This window comes from Strongyloides ratti, scaffold srae_chrx_scaffold0000002 (assembly GCF_001040885.1).
Source record: "Strongyloides ratti genome assembly S_ratti_ED321, scaffold srae_chrx_scaffold0000002".
Lineage (NCBI taxonomy): Eukaryota > Metazoa > Nematoda > Chromadorea > Rhabditida > Strongyloididae > Strongyloides > Strongyloides ratti.
This window is the reverse complement of record NW_020171510.1, coordinates 3,531,333-3,555,861: the sequence shown is the minus strand read 5'-3', so window position 1 is coordinate 3,555,861 and position 24,529 is coordinate 3,531,333. Positions and strand designations below refer to the sequence as shown.

Genomic DNA, 24,529 nt, shown 5'->3' with positions numbered 1-24,529 from the left:
AGTGTATTGAAAGATATTTTATAGCAATTAACTAATAATTAGTTAATTATTTCCATATTTGTACACTTAAAAGAATAAAAATAATTATTTTAAATAACTTTTACTTTAAAAAGAAATTTAAAATATTTATTTACTATTTTAATAAGAAAAAAAAATTTATTATTATTCCTTTATTAATTCTTTTTTTAAAATCATTATAGTTCATATTATGTATATTTTATTTTATTCTTTATGTAAATATATAAATATATATATATATATAATATTTCTATTCACCAAAATATAACTATGTTATTTTACTATACAATATTTTAATAAATTTTTGCCCTTTCTTTGTCTTTATAAACTAATATTATATAAATTGAAAAAAGTCTATGCTTTAAATTATTGACACTTATTATGCGCGACATCAATCTGTATATCCAAAATTTTTGATGGAAAAATAGAATGACAAATATAATGGTACTGTTAATGCAAAGCCATCGTATTGATATTTTATTGGACATGTATAATACTAAATACGGGTCTGTATAAATGTCAGAATAATGCTTGGGACATCTACAAAATATACTTTCTTTTTCTAATATAATCATATATATATAATATATATATATATATATATACGTAATGCCCATCTGTTATTTGTTTCACATTTCGTATTATTATTTGGTCATTGTCAGTTTGATATATTTTTATTATATTAGTTTTAGTCCTATTATCACTTACATAAAAATAAAATATATACACAATCTTCTTGTAACATTTTATCACTTCCCCTCCAATTATCTTTTAAATAATTGTTATTTTATTCTCTTTTTCCCAATGGCAAGTGCTAAAAATAAATAGTTAAAAGGTTATCTTTAAAATGGATATTAATATTTTTTTTTTATATAAAAGTTTGTTATAAATAGTTTTTGACAATGATACTTGTAAATAAAAGTCACTATAACAATATATTATATCAACTATTTATTTGTTTATTAAATTTCAGAAACAAATAAGAATCTTTTATAATATTTTCTTTTTATATAATTTCATTTAATTTTGTATATCAAATTACTTAAAATCCTAAATATTTTATTATTTAAATATTTTATTAATGATCAGAAATATAATGCCATCTCACATTCATAATTTATTAACCTCATTATATAGTAATTGAAATTTAATCATTTAAAGTATAGGTGTAATTTAATTTATTATATATATATATATATATATTTAATAATTCCTATAACTTTTTGCGTGAGCAATTGTACTTTTATAAGTGTTTTCAAAATGTTTAATCGTAATCTTTTATTATTTAAAGTTCTTTAATACTTCTAAATAAGTTGAAGCTAATTTATTTCTCACATTCAAATTAAAATACAAATTTTTAACTTAATTGTAAAACATTAAAATTTTATATTTAAAATTAATTTACAACATCTATTTATATTTATCAATTATATATGAAGGCTTCTTACATTGTATATCTCTTTATTATTAAAATTTTAAAATTATGTTTATGAGAATTTTCCTCATTTTGACCTGATATTGTTGAGAATTTATTTTTAAAATATATTGTAATAACATTTTAATATCGCATCACTTTACATTTATTTTTAATTTTTCAACATATATTTTAAGAATACTAATTAATTTCAAATCAAATTCTTCAATTTTCTTTTTACTGTTTATTTTATTAAATACATTATCACTAATTTCTGTTAAATGAGAAAGATTGTAAAATAGAACAATCTTTTAGAATGTTTTATGGCATCTGTTCATTATTAATGATTTGAGACTCATCATTTTCTTTTACTTTTAACTTACCTATTATCTCTTTTCAGTTTAATTTACTTATTTCTTAAATTTATTATATTTATAAAATTATATTAAAAGAATCTGTTTTTACTTTATTAATAATAATGAAATTCTAATTATTTTTAATAAAAATTTATTTTCAATGGGATGCAAATTTAAAATACGACTTAATTCTTTATCATCAATATGGTATACCTTTGGAATTATTCTTCTACAAATTTATTTACTATATTTGGGTTTTGAAAGATACCGATTATATTTAGATGTTAAATGGCCTCAACATCAATACCCAAAATTATGGCTGACAACTTATATGATACTTTATTCATCATGTATTCCATTAACAATGATTTTTTTTATTGTTGGATTTTTTAAGTCTGGAAATTTAACTGGTGATAGAGAACAACTTGGTTTTATTACTTTAAAAGTATGCGAAAAAATTGATATACATTTAAAATCTTGTTGTTGTAATGTATTTCATTTTATAACAAAAATATATCGCAATTTTTTACCATTTCCACAAATACTTCATTTAACAATAGCTTTTTGTCAATTGATAGCTCAACAAATAATGCTTGCCCAAATGTATCGTTTTGGATTTGCTAATACAAATGATATAATTCATACTGAAATGGATTTTATATATAAACGAAGTAATCAATTAGCATTAAATTTACCAGTTGGTGATACAAGATTACAAGGTTTTAGAATAACATCTGAAGAATTATCATTTTTTCCAATATCACCAAATTTACTTCCAGTATTAATGCATACAAAATTATTTGGAATTTCATTGGAATTTGTTAATCTTTTAATTGCACTTCTTGCTTTATCACAAAGATATCCAAAATTATTTTGGAAAACAAATGAAACATTTTCAATTATTTTTTCATTATTTATGATTATTCATTCTATTACAATTGTTTATGGCTATTTAGCATTTAGTATATTATATAGAATTCAAGAAACAAATAGATATAATATAAGACCATTAACAATTGGTTTACCAATATCATCATCAAAAAATCTTATATTTTATCATCCCATTAGTTTAATATTTCTTTTTCTTTTTGATATTATAATAATGCTTTTGGCTCCGGTTGCTTTACATTTATATGGATTGTCAAAATTTCGTCTATCCATATTGTCAGTAAAAGAAAAAATGAGTTTATTACACAATAAACTTTCAACAACAATTAGCGGAAACGGATATTATACTACAAATAATTCAGATTTATCAACATCTCAGGAATCTAATACAACATTATGTTGTGATGGTTATGGACCACATATGTTAGCAATTTTAGTTCTTGTATTAACTGCAATTAGCCAATGTCCAACAATTTATGCACTAATGATTCTTCACCAATATGAAAATAAAACTATTCTTTTACATTGTATTATAGTAAGAGTTGCATATCTTTTCATTTGGATTATTCTTTGGCTTATTTTAACATTAAGAAAAAATTGGCAATTTAAAGTAACTCATCCAGTCAATGAAATAATCAATCTTCAGGTATTATAAAAAAAAAATTCTTTTTAATTAGTTAATAAAATATATTTAGAATGCACAAAAAGTACTTAATCTTTCAAATGAGGAAAATGAATCTCAAGATAAAAGAACATTATCTTCAAGATTAAAAAATTCAATGTTAATAATGCAAGGAGACTATGTAAGATTGTATATAAATTATTATATATATATATATATATTTTATTTATTTATTTAGATGTATTTGACAAATGATGTAGTTATGAAACAATCTATTATAAGTTTAGTTCATAAAAATAAAGTAGAAAATGGAATGATTGTTCCAAAATATAAAACATCACCAATTGTTAAACGGGTAATGGAATCTGATAGACCTTCACCATTACCATTACATAGAAATTATGATTTTAATCAACAAAATTTATATGGATCTCGTTCAGGATCTCAAGTACAATTAAATAATGGACCATTAATTGCAACACATGTTCGAATGTCTCCAGCTAAAGATCAAATGAAAAATTTAAATAATTATCAATTAGGTATGGCATCATCAACATATAATACAATAAAACCAAATACTTTTATATCTTCAAATGATTCAAAAGATCGTAATTTTGTTAATACCTTTGGAACATTACAAAGATCACCTCGTGGATTAATGGGAATGACAAATGATGATATTGGAACAATAAGAAATCACCAATCAATGATGAAAAATCAACAATATGGTGTTATACCAGATCGTCAAATTCAAAGTATAAGATATTCACCAAATCGTCAACGACAACAACTTGATCCAAAATTACAAGGTGCTTCAATTTATGGTACATATAATAGAAATCCACCTTTACCATTAAGTAGTAGACAAATTAATTTAATTCCTAATAAACAATCAGCACAATATGGTATTAATAAAGAGTCTAATGTAAGTATAAATTAAAAAATTTATTAAAAAAAATTTTTTGATTTCATTTACAGAATAATAATAAAATTTTAACTCCACAACCGATAACAAAAAATTCACATTCCGGTATATATGGTGAGATATTAACAAATAAATCTTTAGAAAATTCTACTTATGTACAACAACCAACACAATACATTAGTCGCGATATTAATTATGGAAATTATGGTTATAATAAAATGGTATCAAATAATCAACCAAAAGATCAATCTAATAGTTCTTTTAAAAAAATTGATGATAAGTATGATTCAAATTTTTATGGTCAAATACCAGAAAATACAAAATCACGAAAAATAAACTTAGGTGAATCTCAACAAAATAAAGAAGAAAATATCTATAACGGAAAAAATGAATACGCAACAAGTATTGTATAACTTACCATATAATACAATATATAAATATATTTTTGTTGTATTACATATTGTTTATTGTATAAAAAAAAATATACTACTAATTAATATTTTATTAAGTTAGTAATTTGATATTGATAATCGAAAAAAAATTAAGGTTTACAAAAAGCCATAGAAAAAAAAAGCAGAGAAGCCATTAATTTTAGGATAAGATTAAAGATAATTGATAATATATAATAAAGCATAAAAATATTTCAAATGAAAAGAAAATTAAGCATAAATAACAATTATCTTTCAGCGCTTCCAAGTGGGGTTGGATTTTTGCGAGTATGAAGATTAGAACTAAGTTCACTAATAAATTCTTGTTTTGTTTCATCATTTATTCTATCATATGATTGACGTAATTCTCCAATAATATTACTTGTCTTGGAAAAATAGACATTCTTTAACAAATCACGAATTTTATTTTCTTGATCTTCAATTAATTTTCCAATACATGATAATTGTGTTGTGTCTTCACTAAAAATAAAAGTATGGTCAATGTTACGAGTGTATGATCCACCCATTGACATTTCACCATTTTCTGAGTTAGTTTCAAACCATAACAAAACAGTTGAAATTATTTTGTAAGAATATTGACGAGCACTTCGTTCAATTGCTTGAATGACATGAATCGAATCCCAAGACCCGTTTTGTAGTATACCACCGGCATTTTTTTTCTTAAAAAGAATAATTCCGGCAAAACCATGTTCAGCATCCCACAGATATACACTACTAACACCACCATGATAATACAAATCTTTGTAAACTTCAAAGGCAGCATTCATTTCAATTTCTAAATTTCTTAACTCATCAGATGGTAAATTACCATCTTCAAGTGGTGGATCATATTTGTTACTCCATGGGCATCTAAATATATTTTAATATTTTCGTGACAATTTTTATTTACCTGTAACTATCACCATCACGATTGTAATCACAAATAAGATATTCTTTTTTAGTGATTGGATCAATTTTAATTTTTAATGGTTGATCAACTGATGACAAAAGATCTTCAGTAATATCAGGACAAAGACTTATGACATCTCCAAGATTTTCTTCTAACTTATTTGGAGGTAAACGACGCATAAGATCAAGACTAAAATCCAATGGAGTATTTGTCATTTTGATAGATAAATTCAAATAATGGTAATAATTCCTAAAATCATATAAAATTTTATAAATAAAATATCAAAAAATATTCATTATAAATAATATAATTTATATAGATAATGATTAACAAAAAAAAAGTATTTTAAAGAAATCATCTAATAATATAACTATTTTTTTAATGATATTAAAATACTATATAAATATTAATAATATAGTTAAAGTAAAAATGTAATATTTATACATATATAGATACAAAAAATAATGATGAAGATAAGTATAAAATAAAAACAACCAAAATCGATGACGCACTTCTCTTCTCTTAAACTTAACATTAGTCAATAGACAATAAACCAAAAATGTCGCTGAAAGAGTGAAGAAATAATTTTCTTTTGTCAATTGAGAAAGACTTAAAGTGAACAAATAATATCAGCGATATTCAATTAGTGACATATTTAAAAATTCAAAAGTAATATTGATTTAACAGTTTAATAAGTAATATGAGTTAAATAGTATCAAAGTATAATATTTTTATCATCAAAATAAAAATTTATATAACATTATATTATACTAAAATTTGTAAATTATCTTTCAAATAAATAGAATAAAAATTTTTATTTATAAAAAAGAAAAGTACTTTAAGTAATTAAATTTACATTAACATTTATAATAATATGTTTAATAGAATATTATATTATTCTTTTTTAAATAATAAAATAAAATGAAATTGATAAAATATTAAATAAATCATTTACATTACAAAAATATTTGGGTTTTTAAATTATGATGCTTTTTTTTTATAAACAATTTTCTTGATTATTTTTATTATAATGATCTGTCTTTGAATAAATAATAATATTTTTTACCTCATCATTTTTTTCTTGTTCACTTTTTATTGTCAATTGACATGAACTTTCATCAATAAGTTTACAATCTTCTTTTACATAACCAATACGAATATCTGGGCTTGTTGTGACAATATCAGGAATATTTGTTGTTGAATTTATATAACATTGTGTTTTAAAAAATGACCTGCATAAGGGGAATTTTTTTAGAAGTTCTTTAATTCCAAGACAATGATTTAAAAATGCGCGTTTAAATTCACTTGATGCCATACAAAATATATAAAAATTAAGACAATGATTTAAAACTTCCATTGAATTTGCAATATAACGAAACACCTGAAATGAATATTGCGTTTCCATTTGTTCATTTTGCAAAAGCATTACGGCCATTTGAGGTAAATTTCCTAATGCATATATTAAACATATAGAAAACATTAATGTTGTAACTTTTCTTTCAACAAATGATTTTATTAATGGTGATAATTCTTTTTTTTTATTTATTTCACTTATAGATCCATTAATGGCAAATGATGAATTTGTACATATTACTAGTCCAACATTACTACATCTTTTAACTAAATCTTCACGATTTCTTTGAACAATTTTTAATTTTCCTGCGATTATCATATTAAGTGCTATTAATACAATAACACATCCTCCTCGAATAAATTCTCTTCCTATTTTATAATATGTAAATATCATCCAATGTGGTTCTTGACATAATAATTCTTGATTATTTCCTTTTATGTAATTACCCATTGAATCATACTTGATAGAGTGTTGCCATGCTATTGGAAGATGTAATAAAAATGCAAATAATAATACAGAAAATATTTTTAATATTGCATTTTTTTCTGGTTTAAATAATCTTTGTTTATATGGATTAGTAATTAATGAGTAACGTTCTATTGATAGCATTACAGCACAATAAAGACCAGCTGCAAAAAATGAATTTATAAAAACATCCTCAACATGAGATCTATAAAAATTAATTATAGCATTTGGATGTTTAATACTTATTATTACAAAATGAACAAGTACAGCACTTAATGCTATCTAAAAAATATTTTTTATAAAATTAAATATATTCTTACCAAATCAAATAAAGCTAAAGATCTGATGTACATAAATGGAACAGTTTGTAATGATGGACTTCTTAATGTAAATATATTTAAAATAGATCCAAAAATTCCTAAACAACATAGTGCAATCTACATTTATAAATTAATTTTTTATTTATAAAAAAAATAATATAGATATATAACTTACAACAGAATTTTTAAATGTAATCTTAACACTTTCCAAATCATGATAAACTTTTACTGATTCATTAGAAATAATATTTGAACAAAATGAATGGTAATTCATACTTTATTAGCACACAAAATTATAAAATTTTCATTTTAATTTAAAAAAATTTTTTTTATCCCTAAAACATATGTCAATAATTAGTTTTTAAGAAAATGTTATCTTTATAAATTGAAGATTTATGTGGATATAATAAAAGTTAACAAATAATTAGAAAATTAAATAAAGAATAGAAAATGGAAAATTAAATATAATTGAATTAATGTAAAAAGTTTTTATAAAAAATATACAAAAAAGGCAAAATGATTACTTTTTTTTCATATAAAATTAAGTATTTCATGATTATTGAATTTTATATTTATTATTATATATTATATGTATAGATAAATAATAAAATAATAAATTTTTTTAATAGACATTAAAGAAACTGTTAAAAAGAAAAATTTTTATATCATAAATATAATAAATAACATTTGCCCTACACTATTACAGTTTGATGTATTTAATAAATTTTAACAAAATGACGTAAAAGAATCAAATAACTCTTATTACTTGGAAATATTAAAAGATTGTATAGGAGAACAATGACAATAAGTAAATATGAAAATTCTTAAAATACATCAAGACAAATATTTAGATTTTAAAAGAAAAATAATAAAAATTGAAATAATATAATTTCTAGAAAAACCCTTTATAACGACATTTTTGGGTATTGTTAATACACAAGTATTTCATTTTACAATAATTAGAAAACATTTTATAATAAAATGATAATAAAATGATAATAAAAGTATATGATATTTAAATATAAAAATTGTTACTTAATAAATATATACTAATGTATTTAACAATTAAAAAAAAATAATTAATTTGTAATTTTAATTTTAATAAGCATGGTATATTACACAAATTTATTTTAATACAAAATAGATTAATATTTTTGTCAATAAATATATATGTTTTAAGTATTAATTTGATTAATAATAAAATTATGACATATGACAAATATTCGTTTTTGAGTACATTAACAATAAACTAATAGTGTTATGTCATTGGTATTTCAAATTTATCATAATAATATACATAAATTATTTTATTTCTAACAATAAAAGATAATTAAAAAATTAAAAAAAAAAGTTTTATAATAAGAGAATAATCTATTTCTGATTATAGTTTAAAATAATTTACTATAAAATAAATCTAGTTTTTTTTATTTCACTAGTAATATTATGGAACATTTTTTTTTCAATATATTTAACTGTTTGACAATACTTATAAAAACCATAAAGATTGTATCAATTAAACTAAAAAAAATTTATTATTTTATTTTATACCATATGGTTTTATTTACAATGTCAAATCATATTGATGTCATATAAAAATGATTTTTGCCATAAAAAAATATTTAAAATTATATTTCTTTCAAAAGAATAAATAAAAAGAACAAATATTTTTAAAAAAAATTTTATAGAATAAATAAACTATATGTTAAAATCTTTAACAAATAATTTAATGAAATAATAGGCAAAGAAACATTTTAAAACTAAATACTATTTAATTGGAATTTGAATTTTTTTTATTTCCTGCTTTAAGAGAATTGACAAATATTTAAATATATTACTTTTTTTCTTATCACAAATACTATATATGATAAAATATTTTGTTATATATTATAATGTCCAAAATCTTTGACTTTAGTTTATAAGAAGATTAAACTTAAACCAATCGTCTTTGGAAATACCATTTGTTTAAAACATAATTTTTAAAATATTTTGATAATGATAAGAACTTCTTAAAAATATTACATAACTTTTTTTAAAAAAAGCAATAAAATATCATATAAATAAATTTAAAATATAGGAATTTATTTTATTCATAAATATCATATTAATATACATTTCATTAGAAGATCAAGAATTATAGAATTATTTTTTATTACTTATTAATTTATTTACAAACAACATCAATTTTTATAAATTATTTACAAACATAATAAGACTTATTACAAAAAAAATTTTTATCAAGAAATACAATTTATTTAAGATAATTTATTTTAAAATTTTTCTAATTTAAAAAATTTAAATTATTACTTTACCATCACTTATAAAACATTTTATTTAAACACTTTAAAATATTTATTTCTTGAAATTAAAAAAAAAAACATTTATGATACATGAGTATTTACGATTTAAATGAAAAATGTTTAATTGTAAACATTATGAATCATATATTAACAATTAAAAACGATTGATTCAACAATTATTTAGACAAATTTTTTAATATCTTGACATAGGTATTGACGAAACATTGATATTAAAATTTTATGGCTGATCAAAGGTTGATATACTTTTTTTCAATTTTAATTATTTTAATTTGTTCCATTAAAAATAAACGTTTTTGATTTAAAAATTTTTTTTGAAAAATTGAATATATAAAGAAAGTTTTTTTAATTCATATGTCTAAAAACTTAATTCAGATTGCAAATTACTTTAACATTTTCGAAATAAACAATTAATTATTAATAATATATATGAAAAAGAATAAAAATATTTTTTTTATAAAAAAAACTTTAATTGTTTGATACTATATTCAATTGAACAAAAAAAAAGTATTTACATTTATTCTAAAAGTAATATATCTTTTTTCATTTTTGAACAAAATTTTTAGTTTTTTCCACAATATATACAAAATTCTTTATATTTCTTCATCATATTTATTTACTTTAATCTTTAATAAAAATAATTTTTTAATAATTCTTTTAATCTTTTAACATTATCTTTTTATTATAATTTATTAAAAGATATTTATTTTTGATAAGATCATTAAATCAAAGTTTAACTATAATTAAAATTTTTTTCTTAAATTTTCTCTATTTAATATTAATTAATATATCATTAAAAATCCAGAGATTATTTTTAAACTACATCCATTATAATTTCAAACATTAATTTTCTTATGCTTTTAAAAATTCTAATAAATAAACAAGAATTTTTAACCTTTTAAAGAAATCCCTTTTTAAATTTTTATATATTGAAAAAAACTTATATATTTTAATTATATATCATATATACATGAATTAAAAATAAAAATATTTTTCATTGTAATTAAATAAGAAAAAAAATTCAATGATACTATTTTGATGAAATAATATGTTGACTATAAATATTATTATTTTCAACTTTTTTTTTGATAAAATTAATTATTATATAATGATAATATTTAGAAGTTTTTTAATATAATGCTTAGTTTTAGTTTTTAATGTTTTACAGTTAATTTATATTATGGTGGTAAATTTTTAAAATTGGCGGATTAAAAATAATACCTCAGTATGCAAAAAATAATAATAAACATCTTTTTAATTGATGAATAAAACTAAATTATTATTCAAAACGGATATAAGTTTTATTATTTTAAACATCACATTTGCTAATTTTTTTTCATATTAATTTTATAATAAAAATTAATGGATTAAATTTTTTTAAATAACAAATTGTCATTAAATGATAATTTATTTAATAATATCAAATGATATGATTAATGTTTATATTACGTCATATATTATAATATCATACTCTTTTTATTAGAAATAAGTAATTATTTTTAAAAGAATATTTGTTTAATTCCTATCCACTCTTTATCATTATGATAAATTAGATATTATATATTTTATTTCATATAAACATTTTTTTTTAATAATGATTTTTATCAAGCTTGTATAAATCTGTAATCATCCAAATTGTGCCAAAGTACTGTAGCTATAATGAGACCAATCATTTGCAATCCAGCAAAACTAAATCCAATTCCCATAAAAATTATAGATTGTTCATCAAACCATTCTTTTAATTTTTTATGGCATCCCTATAAAAAATATATTATGACAATTTTTTTTATAATAATATTAAAAAAAAAAACCTCGATGTTAATTGAATTATTAAATGCTTGTGAAAAATATGGATAAGTGATACACATAGGATCAGTAGGTATTAAATGCCATGCACGACCATCTTGTGATTGTTTACAACATGAATATGGAACAAAAGATCTTGTTCCTCTTTCAGTGTTAGTAATATACCAAAATGAATTTTGGTAATCTTTGGGACCATTACCTCCACAACACTCTTGCTAAAAATTAAAGTTTAATATATAAAATATTTTAATAAAAAAAAAGAGACAAAATGATCGCATGCTTTCTAATAAATTAATATAATTAAAATTATGTTATTTTTAATATTTTTGATTTTTAAACAAACCATTGTATAAACCCAATTTGAATTACTAGAACTTTGACATCTCATATAACTTAATGGTACAAATTGTGATAAAATATGTGTTCTTCCTTTACAACATGATATTGGAACTAAAAACATTCTACTTGAAATTCTTCTTTTAATTTTATGACTTCGCCAACTTTGTGAATCAAAATATGTTAAATTTTTGTTAATTTGATTACTTTGATTTTTTCTCCATTCTGTCATATTCCAATCATCACGATTATCTATACCACAACATCCTAACTAAGATATATAATAAATATTTTTAAATATATATATAATTTTTTTTTTATATAATACCTACATTAAGTTGAATTTTATCAATTAATTCTGTAATTTTATAATTTTGGTAGTTATCTTTGTTAATACCATATTTTTTATTTATTAAGTATTTCATATGTACTTTATATTGCATTGAAATAATCTGAATATTATGATAAAATCTTACATTATAAAATTAACATATATATTATTAGTCTCATGCATACGATCATTCTGTCATTATGATTAATTCACACTTACATAAAATTGTATCGTATCTAATAATGGTGTAACCCATTTATCACGATAATAACGATTATGGGACATATTTGTTATATAACTACGCATTTCACTTCCTGAAAACTATAATAATTTTAATAATACAATAGCAGACATTTAACAATTTTTTTTTTTACTTATCATTCATTAAACATATAAATTATATCTAACCTTTTCTTTATATATAACTCCTAATACACCAATTGTTAATTCAGAAAAAAATAAAAGTAATATAAATATAATAAAGGTTAATATCATACATCTTTCTGCTTGTATTGCACCACAACATGACATAAAACCAATAAATATAGTTCCAATACCACTAATAATTGCAATGTAAGCTGCGAAACGAAGTAAAGGATCATCTTCAGAAAAGTCAACTAAATCCAATATATAGTTTCTTCTTGGATCTAAAATCATCCACAATCCAAGGAATATCAAAACACAACCACTTAACTATAAATAAAAAAGTTGTCGTTTTTGTCTTTTCTACATTAATATTATATATTTTCTTACCCAAAAAATTATATTATATATAAGCATACAACTTCGTAGAGCTGTTTTTCTTGACATATTTAAAAAAAATATATAAATTATATATATTTCATTAAGAAGACATAAATTTTAATAAAGATAGAAAATATTAATAAAATTTATATAACCACAGATAAATTTATTTGTTATGCTAGTTTTATGTATAATATGTATGTGTTATCAATCAATCAATTACCGGTAAATGAGTAAAGAGGAATAAAAAGAAGGTGTTCTGACAAAACGGCAATTGTGGACCAGTACGAATTTAAATAAATTTAAAGGTCTATTTATTGTTAGTCAAATAATGATGACCCTATTGTAAGATATATATAAATATATATATATATTCATTATGATTACTTTAAAGTTATAATGACGAAAAGTAAAAGATTTGTTTTCATTTAATAACAAAGATGATAATAAGTGAATAATAGGCACTTTTTAATTTAATGATCAATTAATAAGAAGAGTATGATAAATTTTTTTTTTCCTTATTAAAAAAAAATATTATTTAATAGCTATAAATAGAAAGCTTATCTATATACTATCATATTTTTTTACATAAAATAGTAGATTTATTTAAAAAATTATAAGTATAAAACATTTATAATAATTAAAATTTTGACTATCTTTAGTATTTTTTATAAAGTCAAAAAAAAAAATTAATTATTTTCATTAAGGATAAAATTAATAATTTTTCAATATTTCTTTTTCTTTGTAATTTAATATGAAATTTTTGTATATTGTTAAATCATAATGAAATATGATATTATAACAATTATTTGCCATAAAACAAATGACATATTTATCTTTTGATAAAGAATTAAAAGTGTAATTGTGATGAAAATTAATTTCATTCAATTTTATAAATTGTTGATCTGTATAATTATATAATCGCTGTTCTTTCTTTTTTGCGGTTTTTTAAATAATTAATTATAATATCCATCATTGTTTATCCCGTTTCAGTTCTAAGGTGGTCTTAACAATTTTAGCAAAAATTTGAAATTGATTTTTAAGCTTAAAAAAATAATAATTATATATTAAAAAAAAAATTAGTACTTACCAAAGAATGAAACATGCATATTGTTGGATTTTCATCTTCAAAATTTGGGCAATCTGGATGACTATCACATAAATCTTCTAATTTTATACATTTCCAATCATCATAAGTACTTTTTCTACTTGGACAAAAATATGTATTTTTTTTTCACAATCTAAAATTATTTATATTTTTAAAAAAAATAAATATAGAAAATTTTTCTTTTTAACTAACCAGATGGTCGATCACCTCCATATACAGGTTCTGGTGCATCACGTACATCATTTGCTGTATTTCTCATAAGCCGTTCATTATTTTGTTCTATAGCATACTGATTATTCATTTTTTTAAATTCTTCTTCAGAAAATTTTCTTTTTACGATAATTTTATTATGCATATCTTGATTACTGTGGTTTTTATGAGTATTCAATAAATTCATCCAATGATATGGTTTTTTCAATTGATGCTTAAAAAAAATAAAAAAAAATGAGTAAAATATAAATGGTATTTACTTTAAATAAAAAAAACTTACAGTAAAGTTATTTGTATGTATTTGACATTTGATAATAAAATTAAAATCGTTTAATAAAAAATAAGTAAACAATATTGTGTAAAAATACATTTCAAGTTGAGATAAATGATATTTAAAGTACAATTAAATGGTATTTATAGATAAAATAAAACTTTGGTCTGAAATAAAAGAATAAACATAATTATGAAAAAATTATTTATAGATATTAGATATAAATTTTAAAAAGATCATTTAAATGCTAATTGTGGATGGGATAAAAGATTTTTAGACAAATTTATAGTAATTTCTAAAAGAATATTATTTATAATATGGAAATTATTTGCATAAGACTTTTATGCTTAACACATCTTGCAATATATAGTCATAAAATTATGTGGATAAAATGTGACGTCAAAGGAAGTATCAAATAAAGTCTTTTAACGATCAAATTAAAAAAAAAAGAAAAAATTTGTTAGGTAAATATAATGAAACATTAAAGTTTTTAATAACATAAAATAGTAATTAATAAAATATTGTTTTATTTATTTATATGGCTTTTCCTATACTACGTCTCAAATATAAAAGATGAAAGATAAAAAATTTTAGAAAAAAGATATCCAGTATTTTATATTTAAGTATTAAATAATAAATTTTTTTTTTGTTACAAATTATAAAATAAAGTTAAAATTATATAAAAAAATAAATGTTACTTATATTTAATAACATGTTATATCTATTATTTAATTTATGATTTATTTTAATAGTTATAATTTTATTAAAATAATAACTTTGAAAATTATAATATTTTATGGTTAAAAATTATTACAAATAATTATAAATAAATATTTAAATTTTAATTTGTGATGATGAAACATTCTATAAAAAGCGATGATCTTTAAATACATTAATTATTATAAAAAACGTAAAAAAATCTCTAATAATCTTTGTAATAGAAGTATAATGTTTTCTACTTTAAATCTTAATAAAGTAGTTAAAATATTGGAGGAAAAAGAATTTAATCATTTTAACTATTTAAATTAAACTATTTTAAATTAATAAGAAAAAAAAGATATTAGTTAGAAGAAATTAACATTTATAATAATAATTATTAATTATTTTTATTAAAGTATATTAAAATAAATGAAAATAAATTTTATCTTTGTCTACCAAAAACATTATATTTTTACTTCAATAATATAATTTTACAAATTTATATTTGAAAATAAAATTTTAAATTAATAACATTTAATAAAAAATAAAAATATTTTATTTAAAACAAAAAAAAATGAATTTTTTTTATAATTATTGATCCAATTTAAAAAGATGTTTTATATAAAATAATTTTATAATTTTATTTTTTTTAAAAAATTTTACATTATAAATAAAAAAAAATATTATGATAAAAAGAAATCTTATTATATTCCACCACAAAAGTTATACAATATTTATCATAATAAAAAATTTTAATATTATGACAACCAGAAAATATAAGAATTTCGATACCATAAGATGTATTCATGATCTTATCTTTTTAAGTTTATCATAGATAAACTAAAATTTGTAATGATTTTTTTTTAAATCCTCAAATCTATGAGTTTTAGAAATATTTTATGTATATTCATTTTGCAACAAAATTCTTTTTATTAATTTTTGAAATATTCTTATTTTATTATAGAAGAAGGTGTTAAAGTATAAGGTGTTATAATCTATGACTAAAGTATATATATATATATTATTTATATAAATTATATATTTTAATAGTAATAAATGACATTTCACAATAATAATTGACAAAAATTTAACATTTTTCATAAGTTAATAACTATATGGTTGTAAAAATTGTTAATATATAAATAAAATTGACAATTATTTTGAAGCTTCTATTAATTATTTTTGTTATCAATACTATTTTGTCGGTATTTGTGTTAAGTAGTTTAAAATATTATTTCTTAAAATTATATAAAAGTTGATCCATTATAATTAATTATCTTATAAATAATATCACTATTATACTATTTATAAAATTTTCCTCATTGATCATATACCTGTGGCAATATTTGATATAAATAAATGTTTTTACATCTTATAAAACACATTTAATTTTTTTTTACATTAATTACAAATAAAAATATATTTATAGTTGTAATATATTACTATATAAAAATGTTTGCATTTTGTTATCTTTCTATAATTTATTTATATCTTTTTTTTTGATAAGCATGTTTTCTTTTATATTTATATAATTACAAAATAAAATAAAAACAATGATAATGTTTTAAAGATGATTGAGAATGATTTATTATTAATATATATTTTTATTATAAAAATTATTTATTAATAAAAATATTATTACATGAATAATTTAAGAATATCAATTTATATTTATAAAGTTCATCTTTTATATAATAGATAATCCACCTCATTTTATAATAGATCAATGATATTTAACAGTTATCTTATTTTTGGCATATATAAAATGTTATACAATAATATTATATACATTTATATAAGGGAATAAATTAATAAAATGTATATAGTATACTATTGAAATATAATTTCTTTTGTTATTTTTATCACTCTGTACTAATTTAGTAATTAGTAGACGATGTATTGTATCATTCATTAATATTCAAATATAATTGGGTAACATAAGTAAATGCCATGATAATATTTCCTTAAAAGGCGAGAAACATTTAACATTCTATTTATTATAAATTAGAATAAATTTGATAAAAGTGTACAATCATATCTTTATCCACATATCTAATAATGTTTTTATTTTGATTGCGGCCTTAAAAGATAATGAATGCGCAATATATAAGTAAAATATATAATGTTTCTATTTGTACATTCTTTTGAGAATATCTTTATCAAATTTCAAGTTCATTATGATACCATTTTTAATCATAAATGACAATAAAAAGTCATATTTAATGACATTTTTAACTATTTTTATATACTTTTTTCTTTACCTCTCCACATTTGTTAATGCACTCTTAATTTTTATTAATAAAGATTAATGAACTTGCCAATGTCCTTCGTATATTACACAATATTTGTATAATATTAATTTTTATACATAGTTAATTATTTTAAATATTATTTGAAATTTAATATATATTTTATCTCATCATTCATTTATTAAAACAACTATTATGTTTATCTTAATATTTTATTTAATTTTTATTTTTAGAATAAATATTATATTTCAAACACTTTCTTTTATTTTATTGAATATTAAATAATTAATAAAAGATGGTCATAACCATCAAGTTACAGTATTTTTTGCTGATATTATTAATCCTAATTACACAACAAATAAATACTTTCAAATTATTTGATTTTTTTAATTTTAATGCAAAAGAAACACCAAAAAGTATACAAAATTCTTCAGTTATACAAATTGAATTGTTAAATGAAACAACAACTGTAAGTGAGATAACAGCAGAAACAATAAGTAATAATGATGAATTAACCTTAACAACTAGCACGATTACAAATAATAAATCTCATAATGAATCAACGATTAGTAATAATTTTAATTACAATAATCAAGAAAGAATAAGAAATACTTCTGAAGATACTAAATTTTATTTGAATGAAGATGGTACAAATATTACTGATATTGATATTAGTAATAATCATCTTAATAATAATATAAATGTATCAGAAAATATATATACAAATGAAACAATTACAACAAATATTTTTCCAAAAGAAAATGAAGAACAATTATTAGAAATAACAAAAAATGATTTAAATTTTACAAGTACAATTACAACAATTGATATTAATGAAAGCAGTGGACAACAGTGTAAGTTATATTAAAAATAAAAAAAAAAAAATTTAAATGTAAAAATTTTTCCTAGACATTACACTATTTAAATAAGGTTTTAGAATTATATTACAATACCAAATATTTTATATTATAATATACTGTAAACTTAATTATAAAAAAAAAGATATAATAAATGAAACTATTGTAATAGGTTAAAAAAATAAACACAAGGTGAAATAGTCAAATGATTGATGTTGATTTACACTTTTTTGTTATCATTATTCTTACATGTATTTATTTAAATCTTAAAAACTCACTATTATTTATAGTTCATTAAACTTTTTTTTTTTTTAAAAATAAATTAAAAAGATAAAGTGGAATTAGAAGAAGTTCTTGAGATAAAATAATTATAATTGTTGAATTTACACTACAATATTTTTTTCTAGTAAACAAATTACTGAAAAATTTTTTTTATAATTTTGTTGTATAATTTAATATTATAAAATGATATATTAAATATTATCTTTCTTTTTTTTTAAATGTAATGACAAAATTATATCAACATAATCTTGAAAACATGTAATCAAAAAAAAAAATCTGTACCAAGAAAATAAAATGATATTCTTTAAGTTATATATAAATATACATATTTTAATGACAAACAATGTTTATATAAATAATTTTTATTTCTCTTGATTAAAAAGACTTGAAAATTGAGACTTAATTACTTTGCAAGTAACCACAATTAACTTTTTTTTATTTTTTTCTAATGTAATTTAAATATTTATAAGATATATATATATATATTTAAGTTCAAAAGTATTCTTATCTTACTTCTTTATTAAATATACACATATATTATGCACCTTAAAATTTTATTTAGTAGGAAAAACGGAAGATACTTAGTAAAAATTTTTAAAGACATTTTTTTTATAAGTATAGATTTTTTCAATTTTAGGCAAATGAGTATATAAATTTATTAGTATGATATGTGTTGAAACGTCACATTTAAGTTACTAAAATTTTTAATGTTAACACAAAATTGTTGACTTAGTTTTATTCTTCTATATTCTAAATCAACTTTAAAAATCATTTACTCATATATTCAAGTTTGCAAATTTCATTGAAGTATAAAAATTTATATTCAGAAGTAAAAACTTTTATTGTCTATATATTATTAATGTTACATAAAATTTTAAACAATAATAAATATATAGTATTGTAAAATCTTATTAATGTAGATTATTTTAAGTATTATAAAATTATTAAAAACACTTATAAAATTGAAATGCTTGTATCATTAAATAATATTTGTTTTGATTTGAAAGAATTTTTATAAATATTTTTCTATAATATATTATATATTCATTTTTATAAATCATCCAGTATATTAGAATATTATTTTGAATAGTATTTAATAAAACTACTTTACTTTGTTTAGATTTAACTTATCATGTTAGCATTAAGAATTTGTTCAAGACAAATGCAAATGACCAAACATTTTAACTTTTGTTTTGGCAAATTAAACTTTGTAATTATGATAATAGATATAATAAACTTTTATTAATATAAGTAAAATCAATCCACTCCATAGAATCTTCGTCACCTTTTATTGTTAGTTTTGCAAATTTATTGTTTGCTAACTTATATTTCTTCAATTTAATTTAACTTTTCATTACTTCCTATATAGTCAAATAAGTTATTGAGGTATATATATATATATATGTTTAACTTATACTAAAATTATTTCTTTTTCAAATATAATAAACATATTGCCGATAACGTATAATCACCTCTCTAGAAAGCTTCTTTGTAATTAATAATATCACAATGACTTACCATTTCTCATTCAACAATTTTACTAATTTCAATAGATGATTGAGGCTTTTCCCATTACCATATAATGATGACTAATGTGTGCTCTTAGAATCTCAGACTAGATACATTTTCTTCTGATGGTTGTGGGTGTTGAACTGTAAAATACTCCCTCCTCAATTTAATATATATCTTATATTTATTTAAAATTCTTACCAAATATTATTAGTTTTATTCAAATAAAATTAGATCATTATACAAAATTCTCTACCTAATTATAAATTTATTTTATTTTTATAAATTTTATTTCATTGTATAATAGATATATTATATAATATAAATTATTTCATTTTTTTTATATTATTTTTAATATTATATAATAATACTTTTTTTTTTTCAAAGCTTTTTTCTAAAGAATATTTCCTAATAAAATATGGCTATTCTTGCCAGTGCAGCAACGCTGCTAACAGCTATCTCTATGATATATCGTATCACATTAAATCTTCCTGATATTTCTTATCATACAGATTTAAGAAATCCTACTTCTAAACATTATAATGAGTTATCAAATGACATAGAAAAAACGACTTTTGCAATGTTATCACTTGTTACTGATGTACAAAATGTTTCTGTTAAATTATTTCGATATCATCAAGTTATTGGTACATTGGTAACATTTGATGTTAAATCTGACAAAAAAAATGAACAAGTAATTAGAGATTTTTTTGAAAATGCTGTTAGTCATGGAAAAATGGGAAATTTAGTATTAAATTCTGAGGGATTTGAATTTGTCTCATTTGAAGGTATTTTTTTTTTATTTTCTTACCTTATTAATGACTTAATTAATTGACTGTTATAAAACTTAAAAAAAAAATGATAAATGATACATATGTATATTAATTATATATTTATACAAATTTTTTTTTAGATGAGATGGTATCACAGTGTCATCCATCACAATTTACCTGCCAATCCAACAATGAATGTATTGATAGAAGTAAATTATGTAATTATATTGCTGATTGCCCCGATTCAAGTGACGAAAGTTTAGAGCATGGTCATTGTGATGAAAGTAAACCTTTTATATCAACAGAAAAGAAATATCTTGATGTATTAGCTGGTAATTTAATAGAAATACATATTTCTGTTCATAGAATACCAACTAGCTTTAATATAAATTGGTTTAAAGATGATTATGATATTGAAGAAAGTAATCGTATTTATAAGGACACACAATCATCACATTATCATAAACAAAAAGATTATACATTACGTATTGAAGGTGCAACCTCAAGTGATTCTGGTCTTTATAAATTTTCTTTATCATATAATGATAATACTATTGAAATAGAAATACCTGTAAGAATATATGGATATGAAGAAGTTAGTAAAGAAGTATCAAGAGAAGAAAATATTTTAAATGACAATTTTAAACAATGTCCTGATGGAGAAAAAGCCTGTAAATCTGGTCATTGTCTTTCATTATCATTTTTCTGTGATAGACATATTAATTGTCCAGATGGAGATGATGAAATTAATTGTGGTGAAGTAATATGTAATTCTAATGAATTTTCATGTGATAATGTTTGTATTGAAAAAGATAAAGTATGTGATGGTATTAGAAATTGTTTAGATGGTAAAGATGAAGCTAATTGTCCAGGTTTTGAAAAACAAAGACCATCTAATGTTAGACCAACAGTTTCTTCAACAAATACACATCATGCTCAGATAACTGTCACTTGTCCTGATGGGTCAATACCAGAATATAGTTTACATGGTTCTACATATTGTTGGAGTAATTCTGTATGTCCATCTGGTACTCTTTGTACTGAAGGAAAATGTTGTCACAACGCTAGTAAGTTTTTGTTGTAATTGGCTTAATCATTTTATTACTAATATGTTAAATATTTTTTAATTTTATTATTGCACATATTAGATTACAATACCAATTAATTTTGTATTTTCATTATATTATCGTACATGTCACAAAAAATTTGCACATACAATTTCATGTACTAAGTAATATAAATTGTTATTTCATGCATTATTGTATTGCTTTTTCTTTGAATTTATATAAAAAAAAAACCAATGCTTTATGTAACATTTAAATTTAGATGCTGATATCCTACGTCAATGTGATTATGATAAATGGGAATGTGGTGATGGAAAATGTCTAGATTGGACAAATCGTTGTAACCAAATAATTGAATGCACTGATAGAAGTGATGAAATGCATTGTAATATCATCATACCACAACCTCGTATGTAAAATAATTTGTTATTACTATTTTAACAAGTGCTACATTATTTATTAATGTCCTTCATTCACCTGCTTGTATACATTTTCACTATCGCTAAAATATTTTTCTTTTCTAACACTAAATAATTAACAAATCACGCTTTTTTATTTATAATAATACCATTGCAAATTGCATACATCAATTACCATAAAATTTATTTTTAACATAAATGAAATATTTTTTTAGAAAATGGTAAACGGTCTGTTCATAAAAAAACAGATAAAGATAACACAGATAACATGACAAATTCAGAATGTCGAGAAAATGAATATCAATGTAAAAATAAACAATGTATTCCATTAGAAAAAAGATGTAATCGTAATTATGATTGCCCTGATGGTAGTGATGAAACGACATGTGAATATTTCATTAACGCACAAAAATATCATTTAGATAATAATAATAATAATAATAATAATAATAATAATAACAATAATAATCAAAATACAAAAGAAACAGAAATTTTTGAACCATTTGAAATTATAACACATCAACCAAATGGTGATTATTTACGAAACATTAAACAATCTTCGGAAGAACTTTGTGCCGATGATGAATTTAAGTGTGTTGGTCTTGATTATTTATATTGTATACATTATGATAAGATATGTGATGGTGTTGATGATTGTGGAAATAATGCTGATGAAATGAATTGTTCTAAGTCAATTGAAGTTAATGAAGTTAATGAAGATAATTTAAGAGAAGATGGATGTAAAAATGGAGAATTTAAATGTAATAATGATCAATGTATTCCGTCATCATTAAAATGTAATAGAAAATATGATTGTGAAGATGGAAGTGATGAAACAACATGCGATTATTTTAAAATTGCTGCACAAAGACATCATCATCATCAACAACAACAACAACAGCAACAACAAACAACAACAACCACAACCACATCACAAGTACCACCAATTGTTGAACAACCAAGACATCCTGCTGTTTCACAACAAGTATATGAAGAACAAGAGAGACAAAGATTACTCCAAGAAGCTGAATATAATCGTCGTTTAGAAGAATATCATAGAAGTCAAACACAACCAATTCTTGAAACAATACGTACACCAAAACCACTTCCAGAAGTAACATTTAAAGATGAATATGATAGAGAACTTAATAATGATATTAAAATTTCGGATGATGATTTTGAAACAGATGATGATATTGGAACATGTCAAATAAATGAATTTTTATGTCAACATAGTCGTGAATGTATTGATAAAAAAGCAGTATGTGATGGTATATCTGATTGTTTAGATCAGTCAGATGAACTTTTTTGCCAAGATAAAGAAAATAAATTTACCACAATTAATTCAAAAACTGATGGAAGACATGATAGTTATAAAAATGAACACGATATTCATAAACATATTGATATTCAAAAAAATGAAGAACATAAAGAACATATTGAAAAGTCACCAAGACCACAATATACACCAAGTCAACAAATACATCATCATAATCAACATGATAAGACTCATCATCATCGTGTTGCAGAGCAAGGTTAGTCTAAAAAATTTGTAATAAAATTAAAGCTTTTAAAATATGTATATATCAGCTTCAAACATTATTAATCATTAGGGGAAATATTAAATAGCTCGTTATCATTTTATACTATTTTAAAGTAAATTGTTATATATATGTATAAAATATAAATTAAGATGAAAAATGTAAAGTTAAAATATTAACAAAAAAACATTGAACTCGTTTTTCAATATTATTAAATCGTATTTCAAATATTACATACAAAAGTTGTGAAATTTATTTTTCTGTCTGTCATCATTAATTAAATTATAAAATATAAATTTTAATTTTAAAAAACAA

At 20.2% G+C, this 24,529-nt stretch overlaps 7 protein-coding genes across 7 annotated transcripts; 3 read left to right on the top strand and 4 right to left on the bottom strand.

The window, feature by feature from the left end:
* Nucleotides 1–1,948: 1,948 nt before the first annotated feature.
* On the top strand, nucleotides 1,949–4,636 carry SRAE_X000176300 (Protein tincar; the record flags this gene model as incomplete). The annotated part of the gene is made up of 4 exons (XM_024652651.1): nucleotides 1,949–3,322; nucleotides 3,372–3,479; nucleotides 3,537–4,223; nucleotides 4,277–4,636. 4 exons carry the CDS (start codon nucleotides 1,949–1,951, stop codon nucleotides 4,634–4,636), a joined length of 2,529 nt encoding a protein of 842 aa, XP_024499233.1.
* Nucleotides 4,637–4,899: 263 nt separating this feature from the next.
* Nucleotides 4,900–5,776, bottom strand: SRAE_X000176200 (F-actin-capping protein subunit beta; the record flags this gene model as incomplete). Its single annotated transcript, XM_024652640.1, has 2 exons — nucleotides 4,900–5,521; nucleotides 5,562–5,776. The coding sequence occupies 2 exons, from the start codon at nucleotides 5,774–5,776 to the stop codon at nucleotides 4,900–4,902; spliced, it is 837 nt and encodes a 278-aa protein (XP_024499232.1).
* A 782-nt stretch (nucleotides 5,777–6,558) lies between these two features.
* SRAE_X000176100 (G protein-coupled receptor, rhodopsin-like family and GPCR, rhodopsin-like, 7TM domain-containing protein) lies at nucleotides 6,559–7,974 on the bottom strand (the record flags this gene model as incomplete). The annotated part of the gene is made up of 3 exons (XM_024652629.1): nucleotides 6,559–7,662; nucleotides 7,701–7,817; nucleotides 7,876–7,974. 3 exons carry the CDS (start codon nucleotides 7,972–7,974, stop codon nucleotides 6,559–6,561), a joined length of 1,320 nt encoding a protein of 439 aa, XP_024499231.1.
* A 3,645-nt stretch (nucleotides 7,975–11,619) lies between these two features.
* On the bottom strand, nucleotides 11,620–13,298 carry SRAE_X000176000 (BcDNA.LD19727; the record flags this gene model as incomplete). The annotated part of the gene is made up of 5 exons (XM_024652618.1): nucleotides 11,620–11,772; nucleotides 11,827–12,036; nucleotides 12,708–12,809; nucleotides 12,897–13,181; nucleotides 13,242–13,298. 5 exons carry the CDS (start codon nucleotides 13,296–13,298, stop codon nucleotides 11,620–11,622), a joined length of 807 nt encoding a protein of 268 aa, XP_024499230.1.
* Nucleotides 13,299–14,405: 1,107 nt separating this feature from the next.
* SRAE_X000175900 (Hypothetical protein) lies at nucleotides 14,406–14,920 on the bottom strand (the record flags this gene model as incomplete). Its single annotated transcript, XM_024652607.1, has 3 exons — nucleotides 14,406–14,473; nucleotides 14,533–14,764; nucleotides 14,831–14,920. 3 exons carry the CDS (start codon nucleotides 14,918–14,920, stop codon nucleotides 14,406–14,408), a joined length of 390 nt encoding a protein of 129 aa, XP_024499229.1.
* A 3,144-nt stretch (nucleotides 14,921–18,064) lies between these two features.
* Nucleotides 18,065–19,493, top strand: SRAE_X000175800 (Hypothetical protein; the record flags this gene model as incomplete). Its single annotated transcript, XM_024652596.1, has 2 exons — nucleotides 18,065–18,623; nucleotides 19,471–19,493. 2 exons carry the CDS (start codon nucleotides 18,065–18,067, stop codon nucleotides 19,491–19,493), a joined length of 582 nt encoding a protein of 193 aa, XP_024499228.1.
* A 1,342-nt stretch (nucleotides 19,494–20,835) lies between these two features.
* SRAE_X000175700 (SEA domain and Low-density lipoprotein (LDL) receptor class A repeat and Immunoglobulin-like domain and Immunoglobulin I-set domain and Immunoglobulin-like fold domain-containing protein) lies at nucleotides 20,836–24,213 on the top strand (the record flags this gene model as incomplete). Its single annotated transcript, XM_024652585.1, has 4 exons — nucleotides 20,836–21,205; nucleotides 21,331–22,257; nucleotides 22,517–22,663; nucleotides 22,889–24,213. The coding sequence occupies 4 exons, from the start codon at nucleotides 20,836–20,838 to the stop codon at nucleotides 24,211–24,213; spliced, it is 2,769 nt and encodes a 922-aa protein (XP_024499227.1).
* Nucleotides 24,214–24,529: the final 316 nt, after the last annotated feature.